We start from the raw sequence: 25976 nt of genomic DNA on the forward strand, positions 1-25976 counted from the left end.
AAGGAATTTGACATTCAGTCATTGATCAGTTAGCAGTTATATATTTCTACTATTGGTTATGCTAATCTTTTTCCTCTGTATTTGTGTTAGTATGACAAGTCAGGCATTGGGTATGGCCTATGATTCAATGTAATGTGCATGTGCTATGTTAGTGGTTTCTATATCTTTTGCATGAAATGCTTAGAACGTAGGACAATGTATCTTTTGCAGAAGTTAAGTGTAGCAAAAAAGAAAAAGGTAATATGAAGAGTCAAATGCTTGATATTGATAGTAGTCAACTGCATGAAACTTCCATAACGAGTCATAGTATGCACATAACATCCCTTTTAATGCTAGCATGGTCTTAAATACTTTATATTCAAAAGTCACTTATTTATATAAATGAATTTCCTTGCTGTTGATAAAATTCAAATTTAATGTGTGATGTTAATAATTTACAATTTTCAGTGTTGATGTAGTTTACTCAGGAGAATCTTGTGCTGATGCATGGATTGAAAAGGAGGTAAGAGATGACAGCAAGCTGAGAATGTTGAATTGTTCCTTTACTATTAATGTAGCATATTTAGTTTTATATATAGAAGGATTGGATTTCAATATGCCTCATTGTGTTTTTTTTCCCTTCACATTATGGAGATAGTTTTACTTTGCCTTCTTGTTTGATGATAAGTTATTTTAAACTATAAAATTATGTTCTTGGCCAAAAAAAAAAGGCTATAAAACCATGTTTTTGTTTTGCTCAAGAAACTGCAATATATATCATGAAGGGATTGTACAAGTATCACCAAAAGTGGTTGGACATGCAGCATATCCTCTTAGGTGTTTCCTTAAACTATTTGAAAGACCACCACATCTTAATATTTGAAGCCTCCTTGGTTAAAATGTGTTCAGGAGTATTATGTATGTATGCTTTGGAATATGTTGGGGAGTATCTGAGAAGTCTCATATTAAATAAAGATGCTGCCCCTCTGATAGACTTTCTGCATTGAATAGCTCAATATTAGGGGACAGTTTCAGTTTTGCGTTTAGCAGAGTCAGCCTAGTCAGCTTTGTAAGTTATTTTCTACAGCATATGTTTTTCAAACTGTTTTGCTTGACACCTTCAGTATACATCTTTGTGTATAATCCGAAGTAATATATCTTGTCGTTGTTATTGATTTCTAGCATGGCATCTCATATGTATAACAGGTTGTAGCCCTGAAGGAGGATGGATGCCCCAAAGTTTGGGTTGTGACTTCTGATCATTGTCAGCAGCAAGCAGCATATGGAGCGGTAAGCATTTGCCTTCTGATCAGGAAATTATTCTATTGTAGTGATCATGACATTCTGCCAGGCTATAATCGTCTGATGCTAATTTCTACTATTGTGCTCATATTGTCTTAGCGGATAAATTTTGAATTCTGCTTAATAGTTAGGATGCCTTATAATGTTTTTGAGTATATAATTTCATTAACTAAGTTACGGCCACTTGACTTGTGACAGTAAACTCGACAATTGAGTAGCACAGTAGGTAAAGGAAATTGAAGTATGACCAAACTGTAGCAATTACAATAACTTTGGAGAGATTACAGGACCTTATGGAGTCACTCAAGTAGTATGGCACATCATACTAGTTCACAGCTAGGGTTCTTTAGAGTCACACCAAAAAAGATGAATCACATTGTCCAGTGAATATCAAAGGACATCTTTTTTCACTATCCTTCAAGTTAGATATTATAACCCTATGTGTACGAGCATTCGTCCACCATTCTTTTGGCCAGATATTAAATTTTATATGTAGGAACTATTAGGAGGATGCTTACTTTGTGATAAATAAGGAGGTGCTCTTAATAATAGTTGGAGTTCATCTCCTTTGGTATCCTTTATGATGAAGTGATGTAAAAAGAATCCTTTATCCTCATTTATCATTTAGCATGAAGTATTAGAAAAAAAATGGGTTCATTAGTCAATAAAGCACATAGGTGGGAAAACCAAAATACTTGCTCAAAGTAAGAAAATTATTGTTATAAAAATCAAATGGCTGCCTGATTGTCTTGATCCTTGTTGGCTACATCACGTACTAAAATCATGTCGTATATATTTCACTTTTCCATTCTTACTTGTAGGGATATTGAAAATTTATTTAAGCTAGTGTTTTAGATGTATAAGTTTTCACAGAAGAGTTTTAGAAAGTATATTTATTGTATTTTGAGGTCTAACAACATTTTAACCGTTGAAGAATTTAAAGCAAACATAAATGGTTAGTTGGAAGCAAGGATCTTCCTAAATCTATCGTGGGAAACACTCTTTGGGTCTTAGGAGTAATAGAGTAAGGGATAGAAATTGGGGTCTTATGAGTAATAGAGTAAGGGATAGCAATTGGGTTTTAATTTGAGGTAGACAGATAATTTAAGGTTCATCTGTTGAGGTTTCCTATATAGGTTTTGTGATTAGTTTAGTTTTTCTTTTCTTTTTTTTTTGTTTTCCAATAATTGAAAATAGAAACTATGTTTGGTATGTGATTTTGAAAAATAGAATAAAGTTGTTGAAAAATAATTAAATTCAATATAGAAATAGTATATTAACAATTAAATAATAAATAATCCCCGTGATTATAGAATACTATAAATATTGGTGTGATATTTTATTATGTTATATTATCTATGAAAAGATTTGTTATGTATGTTTCCTTTAAACAATACATAACTATTTGGTAACCGGAAAATGATTTGCTGGGGGAAAATTTTTTGTCTAAAATATTTTACAAGAAGGCTTCATTTGGTAACCAAAAAATAACTTGTTGAGGAAAAATTTTTTTAGTGTAAAATATTTTATAGGAAAATTTAATGTTTTCTATTGTTTGGATAAACTATCGAAAACATTTATCGTTTGGATCATCCTGTGGAAAATATTTTCTGCCATCACTAGCGGAGTAAGCAGTGGTGTCATTTGATTCACTAATTTGGGATCAAAATAAAGAATAGATATGAAAATGGGTAAAATTACTAATAATATTTTCCAAAATATTTAACCACGTATCTATAACTGTATATAAAAGGAAGCCAATCCCTTATCTTTGCATCATGTGGAGTGATAATTTTGTACCGTGTAGAGCTACAGTTGATTGACATGTGGGTTGGTTGAGTTTGGATGCTTCTAGTTGACATGTGGATTGCTTGAGTTTGGAGGCTTCTAGGCATGGGTTTGGTCTTTTTGGACTTCCTCATTAAATGTGTGGGCTTGCAGTCTCCCACGTTTGTGTTTTTTATTTTTGAATTATTCTATTTCTCAGTATGATCTTCCTTTATCAATTCTTCTATCCTTTCTAGGTTAATGAATTTCTCTGTCAATTCCGTTATCTAATCCTCAATCATTAGGTTTCAAACAATGATTAGATCCTTGCCTTTTACCTTAGTCTGATTTTTTTATAATTTGTGAAATCATATTTGTTGGGTAATAGGCTTTGAGGTATGTGTTAACCATTGTTGTTGACCCATAAGATTGAAATAGTGGAAGCTAGATGGATGCATGACCTGTCAACTTGGTAGTAAATCCTACAAATTGCCTCACACGTCTTCTGCATGCATGTGGGTGTAGATCATTTTTGCTCCCTTTTTGTTAGTAGTACTATAGAACCGCAATGTTTTCCTTGAGTAAATCATCTTCCTTTGATGAAAAATATTTTACAGCAATTAAGTTGTTTGGATCCGATTAATGGGTTTGGATCCAGTTAATGGGTGTTTATAGATACCAGTTAAGCATGCTCAGATCTGAGTATTTTATTTAATGAAAATAAACTCTAATTTTCAAAAAATTTTCATCATATCACTTTTTTACCATAACACTATAAAAATATAAATATTAATCAATTGTGTAAGGCATCGAAAACCTATACTTATAAATATGTATTCATTAAATGACGATCATTGAAATATTTTTTATTATAATTATTTGTAAGATTTAAACCTATACTTATAAATGTATATTCATCAAATGAAGATCATTGAAATATTTTTTATTATAATTATTAGTAAGATTTATTTAATTTATAATAAAAATTTTATTGCATTGAATGATTTTATTAAAAAATATATATTTTTATTTTAATTGTGTTAAATAATTTAAATATTAATACTTTAAGTTAAAAGAAATTTTAAAATGTTTTTAATGTTTAAACTTAAAATGTTTTCACTTAAAGATTTCATTTATAATAAAATGTTCCTGTTGACTTGTAAAATGTTTTACATCTGGAATTAATTTTCTATCTTCCAAACAAGTATTAACTCCTGAAAATGGTTTTCGGAAAATATTTTGCTTCAAAAAAAACGGACCCTAAATTGCAAAATCACTAAGTAATAATAATAAGTTAAACATTAAAATGTTTGTATATGTAATATAATGTTTAAATATAACAAGAAAAATAAGATTAGATTTATAGACAACATTTTAAGAGATATAATAATATCTTATTGAAAAGTATTTAAAATTATCTTATATATTTTAATTACTATGACCTAACAGCATGACATATTGTTGGGAATAATATGTTGTATAATTAATGTAATATTTAATTTATTAATATCTTTATAACATGTAGTTTAATACTTTAATTATGAAAATATTATAATATGATATTTTTTTAAATAATTCATAAAATATAAGAGTCATATCATAGTTTTTTATATTTTGAGTTTTTTTATTATGTTATTGTAATATTATGTTATATTGAATACATTATTTCTTTATATATCTACTTTTTCTATGATTTTATATTAAAAGTTAAAATATTGTTGTAAGCATATATCTTAGACATTATATGTTTAATTTGAATTGATATAATTTATTTGTATATTTATGATTTTATTTAGTATAATTTTGAATATTACTAAAATATAATTTGAAAATAATATAATATTTTAATTCAGAAGGAATTTATATAATGCTATATTATATTATACAAAAATTGCAAATATTTTTCCATTTTCACTATACTTATATATTATAATGTTTTTTTTGAAAGACTTATATATTATAATTTTATTATAAAATATTCAATATAATATATTTATAGATCAAAGTTTTATTTGGTTATATATGTAATATTTTATATTGTTTAGCTTTTGTACGCTTCTACCCTAATTGTACTAAAATGGTGCTTTTGCTTCATGTTGCATCACTTATTTTATAAAAAAAGAAACTGTTTATAAAAAAAAACAGGAATAATGGTAAATTGAAGAATATTACAATTATAATAAAAATTAATAAAGGTAATTATTCTAAAATATTGACTTTTTGAATATTTTGAAGACAATAATGAAAAGATTACTTTAATCACGTGAAGGAAATGGAAAGAATAAAGTGTCATTGGCATTTTGGTCATTTTATAAAATTCATTAATGGTGTTATGGTTTTGGGACGGAATGTCCATTTTCAATACTAATGGACCAAAAATGAATTAGGGTGAAACCTTAAGGGGGTTTTATCCTACAATTAATTATAATTAGTGCTATTTGTAATATCTCTCATTATTGTCTTCATTAAAATTATTAAGTATTTGAATTTTAATAACAAGCCCCAAGTTACAAAGCATCAATTGTTTTCTTTTACCTTGTAAAATACAAATTAATTCATCACAATCATATAAAATATGGGAAAAGTTAAGAGTTGTAGGTGTTTAAAGCAAGAAAATGAACACAATTTTGGGATAGGTATCTATGGATAAAGGTGGACAATCTATTTGGAAAAAAGGGAGTACGTTTTAAATTTGTTATTATCATGTTAATTGATACAAAATGTTTTTAGTATTTATTTATCGAATCTTTTTTTCTTAAAAATTATGTAAGTATTATTTAATTAACTATATCATATCCTTCATTATTACTTATTTCTCACTGCAAAATCAAAATGCCAAACCTATTTGCAATAATGATGAGTTAATTATGTTAGAATTATTTTTATTGATGAAGAAACATATTATTTGAAAAATACCAAGATTATAACTATTACTATAAAATATTAGAGTAACAGAAAATAAAAATAAAGTGAGTAGGAAGAAAAGGAAAATTAGATTAAGTTATAAAAATAAATAATCAAGCGTTTTTTTTAATCTAATTTATTGTTTTAACTTTTTTTTAAAAAAAAAAACTCCTTTTATTTCCTATGTTTCCATTTTCCTTTTTTTTTTCTTCCCTGCTCTATCTCTTTTTGCTTACCTAGCCTCCTTTCCAGAGTCATTGTTGGCTGTTGATATGGTTGCCAAAGACCAGATCCAACACGATGGCAACTTGCCTTGTTCCCTTTCCCCCTCTCTTTCCTTCACTCCTCCCTCCTTTTCTCACTATCAAGGCCCTCTTGCTTTGGCTTGACCTCTCATTCACTTTGCTACCGATATTCGTGGCACTCTCCCTATCCTTAGTGGTGAATCCAGAATTTTGTATAAGGAATGACTAACCAAGGAGGAGAAACACAGTGATCTTTTAATTTCAAAAGTGAGTGGTTATTGCCACCAAGATGTCTGCTTATTCTTGAATAGCACTGTAGTTGATAATTGGTAGAAGGAAATTAGAGGAAAAGGGAAATGGTTAAGCAAGGAACATGGGAAAGATGGGAAGGAAATTATTTAACTAACTTCATATTTAGCCACAAGGTCTAACTCTTTACAACGTCCCGTAAATTGGACTTAACCAAAGAACCTTCCTTCTCGTTGTGAGGTTAAACTAAATCCAAGATCTAATTCTGATTAGACGTGCTAAGGAATAGATGTAAATTAGTAAATTAATAGTTAATAAAAAATCATCTACATTTTGGAGCACAGGATTTCCTTGGGAAGGGATTTCAATGCATCTCTAATAAAATTCTAAATATAGTGATCGAAAGTGTAGTACATTTGAAGTTCTGAAAAAAAGAAATTCCCAGTCTTTACGCTTGGCCCTTGTATAGAAAACCCTTGCTAATGTGTTTACATGCACTAAACAATAGGAGAGAGTGAAGATAAATAGAAAAGTAAGAACATTCTTAGTATTATAACAAAAGAAGTTATTCACAAGTGTATTATATTTTATGCATATGTTATAGTACTTGTTATTGTTTGCAGAATATCTGGCAAAGTATTGAAAACAGAATAGTAAGAGAGTGACATTTGCAACTCTCATCAGTGCAATGATAAACATAAGTTGAAATATGGACTTTCAGTGTACCAAAAAGACGATATGAGACTTTCAACATTTAAAAGAAACATATAAAAATGCGAGTTTGTCAGGACCACAAATCTTACACATACATATAATGTGCTTTTCTCCATTTCTGTGGTCACCAAACTCTTTAATTCTTTTCTTTCCACCACTTTGCTATTTGATTGAGATTATAACCTTCTTCCATATGCCTGACATTTGTTAACTCTTTTTCCAACTCCTCTAACTTTTTATTCCATTTTTCAATTGATGCAAATTTTTATGGCCAAACTTCATTACCTATTTCCACGTTAGTTGTTGAGCTTTGTTTTACACAAATTTTATTGCAACTTGCAAGTTTCTTCCTTTAATTTTTATTTTCCACAAAAGAAAGTTTTCACTTTAATCAATTTTGCTATTCGATTGAGATTATAACCTTCTTTCATATGCCTGACATTTGTTAACTCTTTTTCCAACTCCTCTAACTTTCTATACCATTTTTCAATTGATGCAAATTTTTATAGCCAAACTTCATTACTTATTTCCATGTTAGTTATTGAGCTTAGTTTTACACAAATTTTATTGCAACTTGCAAGTTTCTTCTTTTAATTTTTATTTTCCACGAAAGAAAGTTTTCACTTTAATCAATTTCGGTATCCCAGTTTTTTCATGATGGTAGATGCTACTTATAAGTAGAAAATTCCTAGAACTATGACTTTTTGTAGTAAGAAAAGTGCCACTTAACTATTAGCTATTTAGAAATATCTTGCTATTCTGCCTCTTTTAGCAATTAAAAGGCTGCCACTTAACTATTTGCTTTTTTCAATTTGCTTTGTGGTGACCCAACATGTGATTATCATAAGCCATAAGTTTCACTTTCTATCTTAAACAATTGAAAAATAGTGATAGTTACCTTCTCTTATTTTTGGCAATGGTTTGATTATGGTCTGTTAAATTATTCTTTGTGCGTTGGACTTATTTATATAGATGGTTATATTCAGGGAGCCTTTATTTGGAGCTCCAAGGCATTGGTTTCTGAGGTGAGGCATATTAATTGAATCACATGCTGCATTATGTATTCCACACAAAATGGATATCTGTATTAAACTTATTTATCAGCTGTGGCTCTTAGAAAACCTAATTTATCTTATCATGAGCATTATTCATGTACTTGTTAACTAGTTACTTTGTCCTTGTTTCTTCCTTGTGAAATAGGTTAGCAATACTAAACCAAAACTATCATCCATGATGGACGGGGAATAGTTGCTCATTAATTTGTTAATTTTATGATACCATCTTGGAGTGCTTCTAATTTATAACAAATAAATAGGAAGAAAGTGAAAATAAGAGTTTTCTTGGGAAACTCCTTTTACTTTAAGGAATTTCAAAGAATTTAAATTACAAAATTTAACTAAAGAGTTTAGTCTTTACATTGAGCTAATACCCTCAAAAAATAATAAAATTAATTGATGATATCAACTAGTTGAAAATATCTCATCCTTATTGATAAATCATGAAGAAACAATAAATAAATTTTAGTTACCCTACATAAATCCTAATCACATGAAGATAATAAATATCTAACTAATAACAAGATATAAACACAAAAATTTTTACCTCTTAGAATGGTTGTGTCCTCAATGTTGGAAATCATGGAATCATCTCTTGAAGTCTTCCTTGGCGCTTTGAACCTCATCCATGTAATGGACCACGTCCATGTGGCACCTAGAAACTTTTCTCTTGTTCTCTATCACCTTGAAGGTTTTATTGATGAAGCATAATCGTAAGCCCTCCACATGTTTTCATGCAGTACTTTTTGAACATATATATGCCTATAAGATGACACACACAAGACCACTCTTTTTCTTTGTAGGAATTTTGTAGTCTAGCAATTGAACTTGTGGCAAGCTGGGTAACTTTGCCATTTCCTTGAAGTTTTCAACTAATTCTAATTGAGGATGGCCTTCTTCTACTGCTTGACTCAACAAAGACTCTTTCATAATCTTTACCAGTCCTAAAAGATTCACTAGAATGATATGCATGCTTAGAACTGGATGGACATCTACAAATTTTCCATCAAAATCAACTTCACCACCCTTTGACTTTGGAGGATCTTAGGGTTCTTTAATTATACTTTAACAGCTTGTCTAAGGACTCAATCATTCCCTAAGTTTGTTCCTGGAGTGGGAGGAATACCTTTACCATATCTTAGAGCTGTACACACATTTCAGTCAATTTTATGGGTTCAACCTCCTCCCCCACCTTACATTTATCCAATCTCTTTACTATTTGTTTATCTTTTGATTTATAATAGATATTGCATGTTCCATAGAGTCCATTTTACCTTCTAAGACTTCATTTTTGCAGTTTAGCCATCTATTCTTCTTTAGGTAAAATTGAGGCTAGAACATTTTGGGGAAGAAGATTTTAAATCAAAGGCATCAGAAATTTGAGTTGTAACACCTCATACCTTGGTATAATAGCCCATATGACCTTATTGATCAGAGGAAGGTCAATTGAAGCTAATTCAAGTGCTAACCAGTGGTGAACAGTAAAAAGAATATTTTAGAATAAAATATTTTGTACGTGAGAAAATAATATTAAAATAATAAAATAATAATATTTTAGTGAGTATGAGTTAGTGGAGTTAAAAGGTGATTTGGAAGTGAAGTAGGGCAAAGTAAGACACTTTGGAACCCGAGAAGACAAGTGAAAAATTTCAGAATAAAATAATATTAAAATAATTTTGATGCAGGAATCTCACAGGTTAAGTCTGAATGGGAGAGACAAAAAAAAAATTGGATAATGAGTAGAATGATATTTTATTCTTTATATTATATTATATTATATTATATTATTTAAATAGTAAAATTTTTGGCGACATGAAAATGTGAATGAAGTGAAATTAATTAACCAAGTAAATGAGGTTGTGTGGGAGAATGAAAAAATGCATGTGAGTTTACTATTACATGCAAAAGTGTAACTTAAGTGGGGAACGTGGGACCCCCACTATGTGAAAATCAAATGGGAATAAGACAAAAGGAATAAAGATAAAAGATAAGATGAGACAAAAAAAGAAGAAATATAATGCATGCATGACAAGAGTGTAAGGTGGTATATGCATGTGAATTATTTAGTGAAAGGAATAATGAGAAAATCGTCTATGCATGACACATGGCGGCAAAGGTAAAGAAAAGAAAGAAAACAATGGTTGCATGTAAAGACATTGGCCAAAAGGGTGGTCAAATAAAATACAAATGTGGAAGAACTTCCATGAAAATCTATTGGATGCAAAGAAGGTAAAATCAAATGGAAAATAAATTGAAGAATGAAAGAACATTGGCCAACTTGGGTGTCCGGTTGGATAAGGATAACAAAGGAGGGTTTTTAGCCAATGATGTGGATGGAAATTTGGTGCATGAAATGTAGGTGGTCAAATGAAATAAAAAGAATAAGAGTGCATGTGTTTTGATTCGTCTAAGAGGGAGGCCAAATAAAAAAACAAGTAGAATAATTAATAAAAAGGAAAAAAGAAAAGAGAATGGGGCTTGGAGGACTTAGGCAAATCCGCCCATTGAGAAATAAGAAGTAGGAGAATTTAGTTCTTGTAAGCTCCACCCAAAAGAGGAAAGAATAGAGAGGAAAGAAGAAAAATCAAGAGGGAGCTCGGTTTTGTAGAAAACTAAAGAAACCCATGAGGTTTCTTCCCTCCTCCTTGTTGGGTTTTTGACATTTGATCACCAAAGAAATCTTCATTGTTAAAGATAGAATGGTGGAGTTTTAAAGGAGATGTAGAACTTGGTTTCAAGATTCAAGAGAAACAAGGTAAGGATGTGGTTTTAGTTTGAATATTTTTTAAAAATGGGTTGGTAACAATGGGAAATGTTTTGTGGCAGCAAAGATTACCATGATTTGAAGGAATATAGTTGCATGCATGCAACCAAGCCATTGTTGAGTGATGGATTTGAAGTGTGAAAGAAAAAGGGTAAGTGTGATCTTGAATTTTAAATCCTATGAGTTGCTAGAAAACTTTGGGAATTTATTTATGAGTTATTGTGGCAGCTTGGGTGTTAAAGCTTTGAAAGTATATTGAAGTTGCATGAGGGATTTAAGCCATCACCAAGGTAAGAACATGCAACTCAACATTACAATGATGTCTTGGAGATAGCTAAAGGAATCAATTTTGCTTGTTGAAAGCTTTGAAAGTTATTGTGAATAAATATTATTTTGAAAGATTTAAGAGATTAAGAATGTGAATGAGAAATTTTAGCATCTAAATTGATATTGGTGCATGTGAATGGCAGTTGATATTGTGCTTAGTGGCAGCATGCTCAATGTGAATAATGGTGCATATAAGCTTAGAATTAATTGGTGAAATGGGATTTTTAGTTGCTGCCATGTATATGATCAATGGTATAGAAACAATAGTTTGAACATGATGCAAAGATTGACATGGGCATTTCATGTTGGCCATGCACCAAATTTCTATCCACATCATAGGTTAAAAACCCTCATTTATTATCCTTATTCAATCAGCCTCCCATGTTGGCTAATATTTTTCCATTCTTCAATTTATTTTTCATTTGATTTTGCCTTTTTTGTACCTAATAGATTTTCATGCGAGTTCTTCTACCTTTGTATTTTATTTGGCCACCTTTTTGGCCAATGTCTTTACATGCAACCACTTTCTCTTTTTTTTCTTTTTCACCTTTGCCGCCATGTGTCATATAAAGAAGATTTTCTCATTCTTCTTTTTACTAAATAATTCACATGCATATACCACCTTATACACTTGTCTTGCATGCATTATGTTTCTTCCTCTTTTGTCTCATCTTGTTTTTTGTTTTTATTCTTTTTGTTTTATTCTCATTTGTTTTTCACATGGTGGGAGTCCCACATGTCCCCAACTTAAGTCACACTTTTGGATGCAATCATTTGCATGTAATAATAACCTCAGATGCAATTTTTCATTCTCTCATACAACCTCATTGACTTGGTTAATTAATTTTACTTCATTTGCATTTACATGTTATAAAATTTTTCACTATTTAAATAATATATATAATATAATATAATGAATAAAATATTATTTTAATCATTATATCCAATAATTTTATTTTTTTCTCTCCCACTTAGACTTAACCTATATCTCACATGATGCAACCCATTCTTGCATCAAAATTATTTTAATATTATTTTTTTAATAAAATATTATTTTATTTTGAAATTTTTCACTTTTCTTCTTAGGTTTCAAAGTGTCTTGCTTTGTCTTGGTTGCTTTCAAATCATCTTCTCACTCCGCTAACTCATCCTCAATAAAACATTATTATTTTATTATTTTAATATTATTTTCTCACATATCAAAATATTCCTATCACCCTTCACCACTCTTTAGCATTTCAATTAGCTTCAATTGACCTTCGTCTTATCGACAAGGTCATATGGGCTACTATACCAAGGTATGGGGTGTTACATGAGTAGTTTCAAGATGCTAAGGGGAAAAAATTGCAACAAATAATATGAAATTTAAACTACAATGATGCATGTATGCAAGACTAACAAATTCAATGCTCATGACATGTCATCTTATGATCAGAGGGGTTTGGTGCCAGCATATAAAGATAACAACTATTTTTTTTATGTTTTGAAAAAGAAATTAGGACAGCCAAATTTATTTGGAAAAAGCTAATTTACTAGCTTCGCAAATCAAATATATAATAGTCAATCTAATGGAGAATTTACCAAAAGTAAAGTACTTGAGAACCTCTACTCATTTGCTTTCGAAATTAAGAGAGAGCCTTTCAGATTGGACTTCAAATTTGGAATCTGAAGGTCGAAATTAGCAAAGGAGGTTCCAAAAATTGTTGATGTGTCGTTGCATGGTGCACACGTGGATGCTGACATGACATTGGTTGGTGAAATAGCATTTGGTGGTGCAGTCTAGTGTGCGAAACGTGTTGAGTCCCTGACCCTTAGTGGCCACAACCTAACCCAGCATGTGCAATGGCTTTTGTGTATGAAACTTCACCTGCAAGACAATTTGTGGCTGGTGACAAAGGTGGTTGTGCCTCTATTCAGCGGCCAGATAGCAATATATCTAGCTTCAAAGTTTCGGTTGTTATTCCTTAATTCTTTTCTGATGCATGGTGAGGCTAACAGTGATCTCACTTAATGGGATTATCAATGAGAGACTGGCGAAGCTAGTGGCAACAAATATTGGTGATTGGATGGCCAATGGGGGCAAACTAGTTTTCTTGTTGTTTGGGCACTTTGTATTTTTGAACTTCTTTTTTTTTCCCCCATAAACAAGCCTAGATGGATTTTTTTTTTTAATTTATTGATCTAGAGGGTAGACGAATAGTAAAAGCCATTTTAGAGCTCTAATACCAAATTGATGTAAAACGAGGGAAAGAGATAGAAAATAAAAATTTAGAAGAAAATTAGAACTAGACAAAAGCACTTAAGAAGGAACAGAGGAAATCAGGGGAGAAAGAGAAGAATTTATCTGATTAAAAAGGGTTACTATTGATAAGTGCAGCTTGATGTTAATATGATTGCCTGTACAATTTATCTGATTTCATTGAATTAAGAGATAAGCATCCATGTTATGACACATTGTTATCCTTGATGTAGCCCTTTTTTATCGAAGTATTGTTTGTAGATGACATGGATGATATGACAGATTCTTATCCTTGTTTAACCTCTTTTTCCTGAAGTATTGTTTGCAAACTGTCATTTTTATTAATTGTTCCTCTATAATTATGTGTAGATTAATGCTTCACAGAAGGAGTTTGAGAGGATGCTTCAAGAACAAAGGTGTTCTCTAATTGGAATGAAAGCTTATAAAACCCTACACCTAAGAAATAAAAAAAATTGCATGCCATTTCTTCAGTTTATGTACTGCATTTTGAAATTACCTTACAACTAATTATGTTTTGCAATAAATTTCTTCTTATTCACTAATAGGGGATCTCAAAACGTGGTCATAATTAAATAGTATTGAGTGACATATTCTAGGTTCTAAATGGCACATTAGGCAAATATAATATCATGTTGAAGGATGAGCCCAAGTCTGAAATCATAATTCTTGTGGCCTTATCTCCTTCACATACGCCTGTAACAATAAACTAATGGCATATTGGTCATTTCTGGGAGATCTATAACCCGTTTTGTCTGCATAGTACTATGTAGAGGGTCTACTAGGGATCTCATGGGACATGACCTAAGGGAACCTTCTACCTATAAATATGACGACATAAGTACTCCAAGGTAAATTTTCCCATGCACACTTTGAAATACTGTGCCCTGTTTCACACTACATCAAACCCACCAACTTTGTCATTGCAAGTGTTGAGAAGATGCATAAAGATTTGAAATAATTTTGAGGCATCCATTGTGCTGTCATTCCTTTCCCTTTGGAAGTTTGGAAGTGGGTGGGCTCTATGAACTAGCTCCTTAAGTAGAGTAGAGATGTCCATTGTTGGTCAATCAGTCATTTTTTTCGAGTGTACTGTACTTTCTTAGTTAAGAAGAGCTCTTTGAAAGTTGAGGCTTGTATGTGCGTTGATTGGCTCATGAGGGTTAGGTGACTCGAGATTTGGTGGATATGCTCAATGTGTTACTATTAGATTAGCATGGCAAGTGCTTGGATCTAGCTTGGTAAGTGGTTGTATTCATCTATTATGATAAAGGGGGATTGGATGGAATTTGATATAGTACTAGGTAATGGTCAGTGGCAGTGTAAAAGGTACATGGAAAGTGAAAAAAACTAGCTTGGGTGAATTGCGGTCAAGGTTGTTTGTGTGGTGGTGATTTGGGAGAGGGAATAGTTTATTGTAGGTGAAGTTAACATGGTGCAGGTGTCTAAGGTGTTGAGGAGAGGTACCAACAACGGTGGTAGTAATGGGAGAGAGGAGACCTGAAATTGAAGTTGATGGGATAGAAAGTTCCTAGTTGAAGGGATAAGTGAAGATTGAGGAGTATGCTCTAGACCTTGGGGTGATCCTAGCAAAGAATGATGGTATAGATAATGGTGTGATGGAGGAAAGTAGTAGATCAATTGCTAAGGAAGTAGGTATGGGTAGATGACATGCCCCTTTCAATCAGCCCAGAGGTGGTGTTCTGAGGAGGCCATGCTCAGGATGGACAGCATGCTGATGCTCGGGGAGTTGGCTAGGAGAACCCAGCAGAACCCATTGACTAGGCACCAGGAAAAGTCTTGGGTAGGCCAGATGAGACAGCCTGCAAGCCAGATAGGCTAGTCTGCATGCCCTAGTGAATTGCTAGCCCACCCAAACTGTTCAAACGGCCTGAATATTGTTCCAACAGGTAGGAACAGTATACCAACAGGTTGAAAGGCTTGGAAACACAGCAGAGGCACCTCTAAAGAGCTGTTGGAGTATGGGGACAACATGGGGTTCAAATTTTCCCCCTCAAGGGCAAGGGGCTATTGAAAAGGGGAGCCCTCTATATAAAGGACATCCTAGCCCTTTGTAAATGGGTTAGGCTACTGAGAGAGAGCTTAAGGCTTTGTAAATTTATAGAGACATTGTATTAGGAAGCTAGCAATTGTGAATACACACTTCCTTTGCCATCCTTTATTGTGCTTTACTTTTCTGCACTTTACTTTCCTTTGTTGAGTGAGCCTTTCTTGAGCATGATCCATTCCCTTCAATGGAAAGGCCATTTAGGCTAATTTGGGTAGTGGTGAGGGTCAAGGGTTGTCCAAGGCTGCACGAGTGTTCTTAAGCAGACACCCCTTAACACCTGGTTTCAGAGTGGTGAGAGGAGAGAGCTCAGTGATCGGAAGAGAATGACGGCGTCATCATCACAACCAGATCCTACCCTGGAGGTATTAGAGGCTCGTGGGGCAGGTAGAGGTTGAGGGAAAAATGTTACTTTGAGGGAGATGATGTCCTCTATGGATGCACAACTAGCCAAGGTCGAGTTGGTTGTGGGTGAAATGAAGAAGTTCGAGGACTGAGGGATGCATCGAAGGGCTAGACTCCATGAGGAAGGAGCTCTGAGGAGAGATGCAAGGTGCCTTGAATGAGGTGGTGGATGGGATGGCACAGGTCATGGTAGTAGCCTTGATGGAAGAGCTCAGACAGCTCAAGAGTGAGCTTGCTGCGTGTCGAGCAGCCATCACCACCAGTTTGTTGTTGGGATCTTGGGGGGAAATTGCTCTGCCACGGATATGGATAATTTCGTGTGGGCCATTGAGCAGTACTTCCAAGGGATCGGCATAATAGAGGATGCTACGGTAAACACCGTTGTTTTTTATTTGACTGGTATTGCTCTTTTGTGGGACGTCGAATGTGTGATAGAGTGAGGCACAGAGATTGCGTAATCACCACGTGGGAGGAATTTGTGAGGGAACTAAGGCAGCAGTTCAAGCCCGATCATGCGAAGGATGAGGCTCGAGGCAAGCTTCTCTGACTCATGCAAAGAGGTAGAGTGAGGCAGTATTGCAAGGAGTTCTCGGAGTTGATGCTGATGATACTGGATTTCAGTGAGAAGGAAGCATTCTTTTCCTTGGATGGGCTGAGACCATGGGCAAAGATCGAGTTGCAGCGTTGAGCAGTGTAGAATTTGAGTCAGGCAATGGCAGCAGCGGAATCATTGATTGAGTTTGAGTGCGTTAAACCTCTTGAATCGTGGAGTGAATGTGATGAGAGAGAGGACAGCAGCTCCTCATCTGACGAAGAAGAGGCTGGAGAGAAGCCGAGACACCACAAGGCCAAGATTGACGGGGCTGCCTGTGGAAGGGGCAATGTGAAAAGGCCCATGACTTGCCACTGGTGTATAGGTCCACACTAAGTGAGGGACTGCCTAGTGAGAAAGAAGTTCTCAGCCATAGAAAGGACTGAGTCAAAAAATGAGAGTAGTGGCCAATAGCATGAGGAGCCCAAGAGAGTGTTGGGGCTGGGTGCCATCAGAGAAAGGATCCATCGAGCAATAGAGGATGGGCATGATGAGGTGGTCGAGAAGTGTCATATTTCGAGACCTGGAGTACAGCCTGATCATTCTTGAGAGAGTGTGCCCAAAGAGATGCACAAGGGAAGGTGGAGCCAGAGGCTCAGAAGGTTAAGGGGATTGATGCTGGATGAGAGTGCCAAGAATTCTCTCATCATTAGATAGTGGTGGCAAGGTGCCATAGCCGAAGAGTGGGTCAGATGCAAGTGGCAGTAGAGTGCCACAAGCCCAGGCCAGAAGTGCAACTAGACAGCTCTAGAGGGTGCGCGTGGAGATAGTTTCAAGACAGCATTGCGTGAAGTGAGTGTGCACAATTGGGAAGTCTGAGGAAAAGACATACGAGACGTGCGAGGTGTGAAGCAAGGCATGGCAATACCCTAGCAATGCGGGCATTGCTCGAATGAATGGGTGTGTGCCACGCCCCTATTGATCAGCCCAAAGGTGGTGCGCTGAGGAGGCCATCAAGCACGGCACAAGAGGATGGGCAGCATGCTGATGCTCGAGGAGTTGGCCAGAAGAACCCAGCAGAACCCGCTGACCAGCTGTCAAGAATAGTCCTGGGCAAGCCAAGTGGGCCAACTTGAGCACGGCCTGCATGCCAGACAGGCCAGCCTGTGCGCCCTAATGAGTCACCAACATGCAAATAGCACGCCCACAACTATCCAACAGGCAAGAACAGTACTCCAACTGTTTGTAGGCTTGGAAATTGCATCAAAGGCTCCTCCAAAGAGCTGTTGGAGTATACGGATCACTTGGTGTTCAAAATTTCCCCCCTTGAGGCGAAGGAGTTGTAAAAGGGAGCCCTCTATATAATGGGCATCCCACACTCTTGTAAATAGGTTAGTGAGAGAAAGCTTGAGGTTTTATAAATTTGTAGAGGCATTGTATCAGGAAGCCAGTAATTGTGAAAACACACTTCCTTTGCCATCCGTTATCGTGCTTTACTTTTCCGCACTTTCCTTTTGTTGAGTGAACCCAACCTCTCTTGAGCACGATCCATTCCCTTGAGTGGAAGGGCCATCTATGCTAACTTGGGTAAGTGGTGAAGGTTAAGGGCTGTCCAAGACCGCATGAGAGTGTTCTCAAGCAAACACCCTGTGACACAGGTATGGCTCTTTCCCGCAGACTATTTGAAGTGATGATGTTGGTTCAACAAGGGGGCTTGTGGGCCGACCACTTTGATGCTTGATCATTAAGTGTGAACCTGGAACTGGTAGGTCATGTTTGTAGGTATTAGAAAAATGCTTGAGGTTATGGCTTGTGAGATCTGCTAGTGAGCCCACTTCATCATGCTGTGCAGATTGAGGTGGTTATTGGTCTATTGGCAATGACCATAATGTGCTTAGTTTGTTGGCTATGTGCGGAAGTGTAGGAGATAAGGTCACATGTATTTACAATTTGGGCCTTGGGACCATATCGCAGCTATCATAAAGGAAGCAACCATACTAGATTATTGGAGTGTTGCAGAACTTGGCAACTTAAGCTAGACTTTTTCCGTGGACTTAACTCTTAGTCTATTTAATTCCACATATCACATCTCATTTGAGAATAGTTGATACCTTCAACTGAGGGAAAGTTTCAAGGTTGTTTAACTGTTAGGAAAAGAATGCCAGCCATCTTCACTAACATCTAAATTATGCTAGTTTTTTTTTTTTTTTTTTTGAAATTTCATGTTATATTGAAAACAGAGGTAAGTAAAAACTTTACCCCTGGAAAGCAACAAAGTGATTCATGTCTGTTACTGTCCAAAGTTAAGAATAACAGCCTAAATTATGCTAGTTGAACGTACCAAAGTTAGAGCAATAATTGGCTCAAGATCCAACTTAAAGTGTGGATGTTGGGTGATTGTTTGATGAAGTGTGCTGTGCAGCTTTGATACAAAATTTTTTTGATTCATCTTCTTCCTTTTTCAGATCTAGTTCATTTCAAGGTAAATTGTTAAAGCACAATCTCAATTCTGAAGTTGTTGATGCTCTTAAGGATCTAAGAAGACAGCTTTCTGAAAATGAGTCCAAATAACTATTCTGGTTTGGTGTGATGTTATTGGTTCGAGCCGGATACTGCAAAATCAAAAAGGTAATCTTAGTAGATATCTAGGTAGGTGCTAAATTCATATTCAATATAGTTGTCTCTTTTTAAGATTATTGTTGTATCTTTTTCACGTTTTTATTGCTATTGCTACTCATATCCCGCCTGGATAGACTTTGCAGCTACAATTCCTAGTTCTTTTTGTTTTCCATAAATGTTTTGAAGCCATGAGCAAGTTATTCCTTTTGTTTTTGGTAATTTATCGTCAGCTTATGAACCTTGTCTATTTACTACTAAGAACATAGATGTTACTTTTCTATTATAACGCTTTCTTTTTTCTTCTTTTTCTTTATCATTGAACTTCATGATTATTGTCCTATTAACTATCCTATTATAAATTCTAGCAGGTTTCTAGTGCAGGGGATGTTCTTCTATAAACAAATGCTTCTGGTGACTTATGAGTGGAAAGCAAGGAGTTAAATGCAACCGCAGTCCCTAAACTTATTGTGAGGTCATTTTGATTTCCTGAACTTCAAATTGTACCAATTTCCTCCTTAACCTTATTAGATGGTTTTATTTTACTTTTTTTGTCAATTTGCTCCATTGAAACTAATGAAATTGACATGTAAGCATTCACGTGACACATTGTTGCATATTTCAAAATTTTCTATAAAAGAAAAATTAAAGAAAAAAAATGCCACGTGGATGCTGGCATGTCATGCTATCACGTAAATTTTGTTAATTTTAATGGAGCAAATGGACGGAGTGGATTAAAATAGATTCATATATTATAGGGTTGAGGATCAGACAGAAACAATTTGAAGTTCTGGGACCAAAAAGATACCTTATAAAAAAAACTTGGAGGCTAGGTAAGCATATTAGCTTTTGTTGACTTGCTTGTTAGCATAATTATATTTCGATGACGCATCGCCGGTTAGAAAATTAAATAAATTGAAAGTACATATCTTTGCAAAAATGTAGTATCTTGGTAGGATATAATATTGGTGCCACTTAAAGGTATTTCCAATCTCTTTTTGTTTTTGTATCATAGTAATAAATTATTAGAATTGAAATTGTAGGAAGAACCATGCATTGAATTGTCAAAAACTTCTGATGTAAATATCAATTTTCGAATGGTCTATTTGCTTTTGCTGAAAAATCTATTGATTGGGTTAGAAATTAATATGCAATTTTTTTTTTAATACCGATTTTCATCTCACTCATGACCCAAATCTAATAATTCAAACTATTTATTTTTATTGTCCATTCTCCATTTAAATTCTTTTCATTTTCTAAAGTTGTTTTCCAATTTTTATTTTAGAAAATAGTTATAGTTGTGCAAGAAAAGAGAATGTTTGTATGAAGCAAGTTTTTGTTTATGGAGGAAGGGGTAATGATTAATTTTTTAGAGTAAATTTTACCCACATTCTTTATAATTTTAACTTTTTTCACATAACATCTTCTAATTTGTTATTTTTTTTTTCAATTAGTACCTTGTTGAGTTGTAACAAGAGATTTACTTGTTAGTTTCACTCAATAAAATTATCAAAATATACTCAATTCAATAATTATCTTATTAAGGGATATAATTAATTGCCTTAGTTCTCATGAGAACAAAGTCTAAACCACATGGGCAAATTTTGCAGTAAGGTTGTCATTTTTGACCTTATTGTAAAGTCATCATTTTTGACCTTACTGTAAGGTCATCATTTTTTACCTTACTGTAAGGTCAATTAATAAAGACCATATGATCTATGAGATTAAATTACAGTCATTGATTTAAAACTCATAAAGAAACTGGTAAACCAATTCAACTAGTAAACAAAAAATATTCCTTTTGATGGACTCTTTTTATGCCTTATTAAAAGAAATTATTTATTTTTATTTTTTTATTTAATGGTTGAAATTTCATATTATAAGTAAGATTATCACTATAATAAATTAAAAAGTCAAAATTAAAAATGTATAATAATAAAAATAAAAACACATGTAATTTAAAATTGTCATTAAAAAACCTAGACAGTTTTTAAAAGTTATGATTAAAAATTTTCAACGTAAAGCAATAAGAATTGACAAAAAAGCTCGTAAAAGTAGAATAATTAAATTTAAAATCTTAACGTAAATGTATAAAAGTTAACGTAACAATTCAATTAAAGAAAAAAATTTACTTTTAATGAAAAATAAATATTTAAATTTATACTCTCGAATTAAAATTGTTTAATGATATATAAATTTTAATTTTTAAATAAAAAATAATAAAAATAATTATAGTTCAAAATTGATATAGATAAGTCTTGACGTAAAACTATAATAATTTACGTAAAAACTTATAAAGGTGAAATAATTAAATTTTAAATCTTAACTTAAATATGTGAAAATTAACATAACAAGTCAATTAAGTAAAAAAATCTAATTTTACTGAAAAATAAACATTTATATTTATATTCTCGGATTAAAAGTGTTTAACAATATACAAATTTTAATTTTTAAATAAAGAATAATAAAGATAAAAATCATTATAATTCAAAATTGACATAAAAAAGCTTTGATGTTAAATTGTGAGAATTGATGTAAAAATTTATAAATGTGAAATAATTAAATTTTTAATCTCAACGTAAACGTGTGAAAGCTAGCGTAACAAATCAATTAAGTAAAAAAAATCTAATTTTAGTGAAAAATAAATATTTAAATTTATATTCTCGGACTAAAAGTATTTAACGATATACAAATTTTAATTTTTAAGTTTTGACGTAAAATTGTAACAATTGACGTAAAAACTTATAAAGATGAAATAATTAAATTTTAAATTTTAACGTAAATGTGTGAGAGTTAATGTAACAAGTCAATTAAGTAAAAAAAATTAATTTTAGTGAAAAAAAATTTAAATTTATATTTTTAGGTTAAAAATGGTTAACGATATATAAATTTTAATTTTTAAATAAAAAATAATAATGAAAAAAATTATAGTTCAAAATTAACATAAATAAGCTTTGACGTAAAAATGTAAGAATTAACGTAAAAGCTTATAAAGGTAGATTAACTAAATTTTAAATCTTAACGTAAATATTTGAAAGTTAACATAATAAGTTAATTAAGTAAAAAAAATTAATTTTAATAAAAAATAAGCATTTATATTTATATTATCGGACTAAAAGTATGTAATGATATTCAAAGTTTTACTTTTAAATAAAGAATAATAAGGATAAAAATAATTATAGTTCAAAATTGATATAAAAAAGTCTTGACGTAAAACTGTAACAATTGACGTAAAAAATTATAAAAGTGAAATAATTAAATTTTAAATCTTAACGTAAATGTGTGAGAGTTAACGTAATAAGTTAATTAAATAAAAAAAATCTAATTTTAATGAAAAATAAGCATTTATATTTATATTATCGGGTTAAAAGTTTGTAACGATATACAAATTTTAATTTTAAATAAAAATAATAAAGATAAAACTAATTATAGTTTAAAATTGAGATAGATATGTCTTAACGTAAAATTGTAAGAATTGATATAAAAACTTATAAAAGTAGAATAATTAAATTTTAAATCTTAATGTAAATCTGTGAGAGTTAACGTAACAAATTAATTAAGTAAAAAAAAAATTTAGTGAAAAATATATATTTAAATTTATATTTTTAGACTAAAAGTGTTTAACGATATACAAATTTTAATTTTTAAATAAAAATAATAAGGATAAAAATAATTATAGTTTAAAATTGACATAGATAAGTCTTAACGTAAAACTGTAAGAATTGACATAAAAACTTATAAAGGTGAAATAACTAAATTTTAAATCTTAACGTAAATTTGCAAAAGCTAACATAATAAGTTAATTAAGTAAAAAAGTCTAATTTTAATAAAAAATAAGTATTTATATTTATATTTTCAGGCTAAAAGTATGCAACGATATTCAAATTTTTATTTTAAATAAAGAATGATAAAGATAAAGATAATTATAGTTAAAAGTTACTATTGAAAAGGGTTGACGTAAAATTGTAAGAATTAACGTAAAATCTTATAAAAGTGAAATAAGCAAATTTAAAATTTTAACGTAAATGTGTGAAAGTTAACGTAACAAGTTAATTAAGTAAAAAAATCTAATTTTAATAAAAACAAACATTTAAATATATATTCTCGGATTAAAAGTGTTTAATGATATATAAATTTTAATTTTTTAAATAAAAAATAATAGGATAAAAATAATTATAGTTCAAATTTAACATAGAAAAATCTTGATGTAAAACTGTAAGAATTGACATTAAAACTTATAAAGGTGGAATAATTAAATTTTAAATCTTAACGTAAATGTGTGAGAGTTAACTTAACAAGTCGATTAAGTAAAAAAATCTAATTTTAGTGAAAAAATATTTAAATTTATATTCTCAAATTAAAAGTGTTTAACGATATATAAATTTTAATTTTTAAATAAAAAATAATGAGAATAAAAATAATTATAATTTAAAATTAACATAGATAAGTTTTAATGTAAAACTGTAATAATTGACGTAAATACTTACAAAAGTGAAACAATTAAATTTTAAATCTTAACGTAAATGTGTGAGAGTTAACGTAACAAGTCAATTAAATAAAAAAAATCTAATTTTAGTGAAAAATAAATATTTAAATTTATTTTTTTGAGCCAAAAGTGTTTAACGATATATAAATTTTAATTTTTAAATAGAGAATAATATCAATAAAATAATTATAGTTCAAAATTGATATAGATAAATCTTGATGTAAAATTGTAGCAATTAACAGTAAAACTTATAAAGGTGGAATAACTAAATTTTAAATCTTAACGTAAATGTGTAAGAGTTAACGTAACAAGTCAATTAAGTAAAAAAAATAGTCTAATTTTAGTAAAAAATAAATATTTAAAAATATATTCTCTGATTAGAAGTGTTTAACGATATATAAATTTTAATTTTTAAATAAAGAATAATAATAATAAAAATAATTATAGTTCAAAATTAGTATAGATAAATCTTGACATAAAACTATAACAATTGACATAAAAACTTATAAAGGTGGAATAACTAAATTTTAAATTTTAATGTAAATGTATGAGAGTTAACATAATAAGTTAATTAAGTAAAAAATATAATTTTAATGAAAAATAAGCATTTATATTTATATTATCGAGCTTAAAGTATGTAATCATATTCAAAATTTTATTTTAAATAAAGAATAATAAAGATAAAGATAATTATAGTCAAAAGTTGCTATTGAAAGATTTGGCGTAAAACTGTAAAAATTAATATAAAATTTTATCAAAGTGGAATAAGGAAATTTAAAATCTTAACGTAAATGTGTAAGAGTTAACGTAATAAGTGATAATAATAATTTTTATTAAATTAATTAATTAAATATAATTTTAATATTAAAAAGAATAATATTCTTATAGTTTAAAGTAAAAAATAAAATAAAATTAAAAGTTAAATAACTTTTAAAATAAACTAAATAAATTTAAAAATGATCTACATTGTTATCCTAAAATGAATAAATTTAAAAATTATATATATTGTTTACCTGTTAACTTATTAAACAGGTTTTTATTATTTTTTGAAAATTTTATTTATTGACCTAATGTTAGATTTACTGTAGCGTTCACCCTAAATACATGTTGCTAATTGAAAAAGGAAATTGCAATGTGCTTTGTCTGAAAAATTAAAATCATAAGACACGGCGCTGAATGTTGACTCTTACGAAAATATTCTCAAAGAAACGCTAGCCAATGACAAGTGGACAACTCAAGGGGTGAAAAAACACAAAGAAATTTAAGAAAAGATCAAATTGCATAAATATATGAATTAGTGTCCGAGTTTTGAGTATATATTTGGGATCCGTGTGTTTGCAAAAATGGCCTTTTAGAAAATTTATTTTAGCATTTTTTGGTATTAGAGTAGAAAGTTTAATGGTCAACCGGAATGGCAAAAAGAGTTGATAGGAAAAAACACATTGGAAAAAGGAAATTATAAATATTTCCATAAACTCATACATATTGATGGTAAAAATTCAATATGATTAAAATAAAAATAATAAAATTCAATATCAAGTTATAATATAGTAACAAACTTAGTATTTATCTCTTGGTTATTCGTACCTATTTCTTCTCCAAAATTGACTAAAATTAAAACTTAAATATATACTTTTTCTTGTTTTATTTTTCTAATTGTTTTTTCTCTTGGCCATTCTAAGTTATACGAAGTGGGCCACATCCAACAAAATAAACAAGGTTGGGCCTCTGCAAGCCCGCCAGGCAAATATCATAACTTTTGAGCCGTTGGGGGTTTAGAAGTCGGACCTAATTGGTTGGTGAGGCCTGAATCTGCATTGGGTTTCGCATGGACTGCCACTCTCAGATCACAACAAAAAAAAGTAGCACTTTCAATGAATAGATAGCTTTAATTTCATACCAAATAGGAACATTACTTTATGCACCGATTGGAGTCTTAAATCTTCACAAAGAGCATAGAGATTAATTATTTTATGATTGATGTCATGTTTTAATTATTTGTTCATTTTAAATCAATTAATTAATAATTTTGCTTCTTATCTTTCGGTTTGGTTTTAGGATTATTATTCTAAACATCAAAATTGGAGTTTTTGAATTCCACAAATGAATTTATAAACAACTTCCATTTGTCTGTGTAATAATTATATTAATTCATTGATTTCCTTAATCCAACCATAAAAAGACATGCCACATTCATATAAATTCGCTTGTGAAATTTAAAATCTTTATTTTTGGTGTACAAGATAGCCTTTTGTTGATTTACAAGTTATTATCCTATAACCGACCTTGATTTTTTTTTTACTCCA

General features: G+C 31.1%; 1 protein-coding gene across 10 annotated transcripts in view; it reads left to right on the forward strand.

Moving 5' to 3' along the window:
• The window catches only part of LOC18595646 (yacP-like NYN domain protein), a 28740-nt gene extending 3029 nt beyond the window's left edge, over window positions 1–25711 (forward strand). Inside the window, exons 6-13 of one of the 10 annotated variants that reach the window (XM_007023699.3) lie at window positions 448–502; window positions 1186–1269; window positions 8147–8185; window positions 13915–13961; window positions 19034–19196; window positions 19556–19659; window positions 19943–20017; window positions 25353–25711. In XM_007023699.3, coding sequence (XP_007023761.3) covers window positions 448–502; window positions 1186–1269; window positions 8147–8185; window positions 13915–13961; window positions 19034–19139 — 331 coding nt within the window. In that variant the 3' untranslated portion in view covers window positions 19140–19196; window positions 19556–19659; window positions 19943–20017; window positions 25353–25711. Of the gene's footprint in view, window positions 1–447; window positions 503–1185; window positions 1270–8146; window positions 8186–13914; window positions 16116–19033; window positions 19197–19555; window positions 20308–25352 lie in introns of those variants that run through there. The other 9 variants (XM_088807272.1, XM_018123426.2, XM_018123427.2 and 6 more) reach the window with 9 other exon arrangements.
• The last annotated feature ends 265 nt before the right edge of the window (window positions 25712–25976 follow it).

Source organism: Theobroma cacao, chromosome 6, assembly GCF_053813885.1.
Source record: "Theobroma cacao isolate CCN51 chromosome 6, ASM5381388v1, whole genome shotgun sequence".
Taxonomy (NCBI): Eukaryota; Viridiplantae; Streptophyta; class Magnoliopsida; order Malvales; family Malvaceae; genus Theobroma; species Theobroma cacao.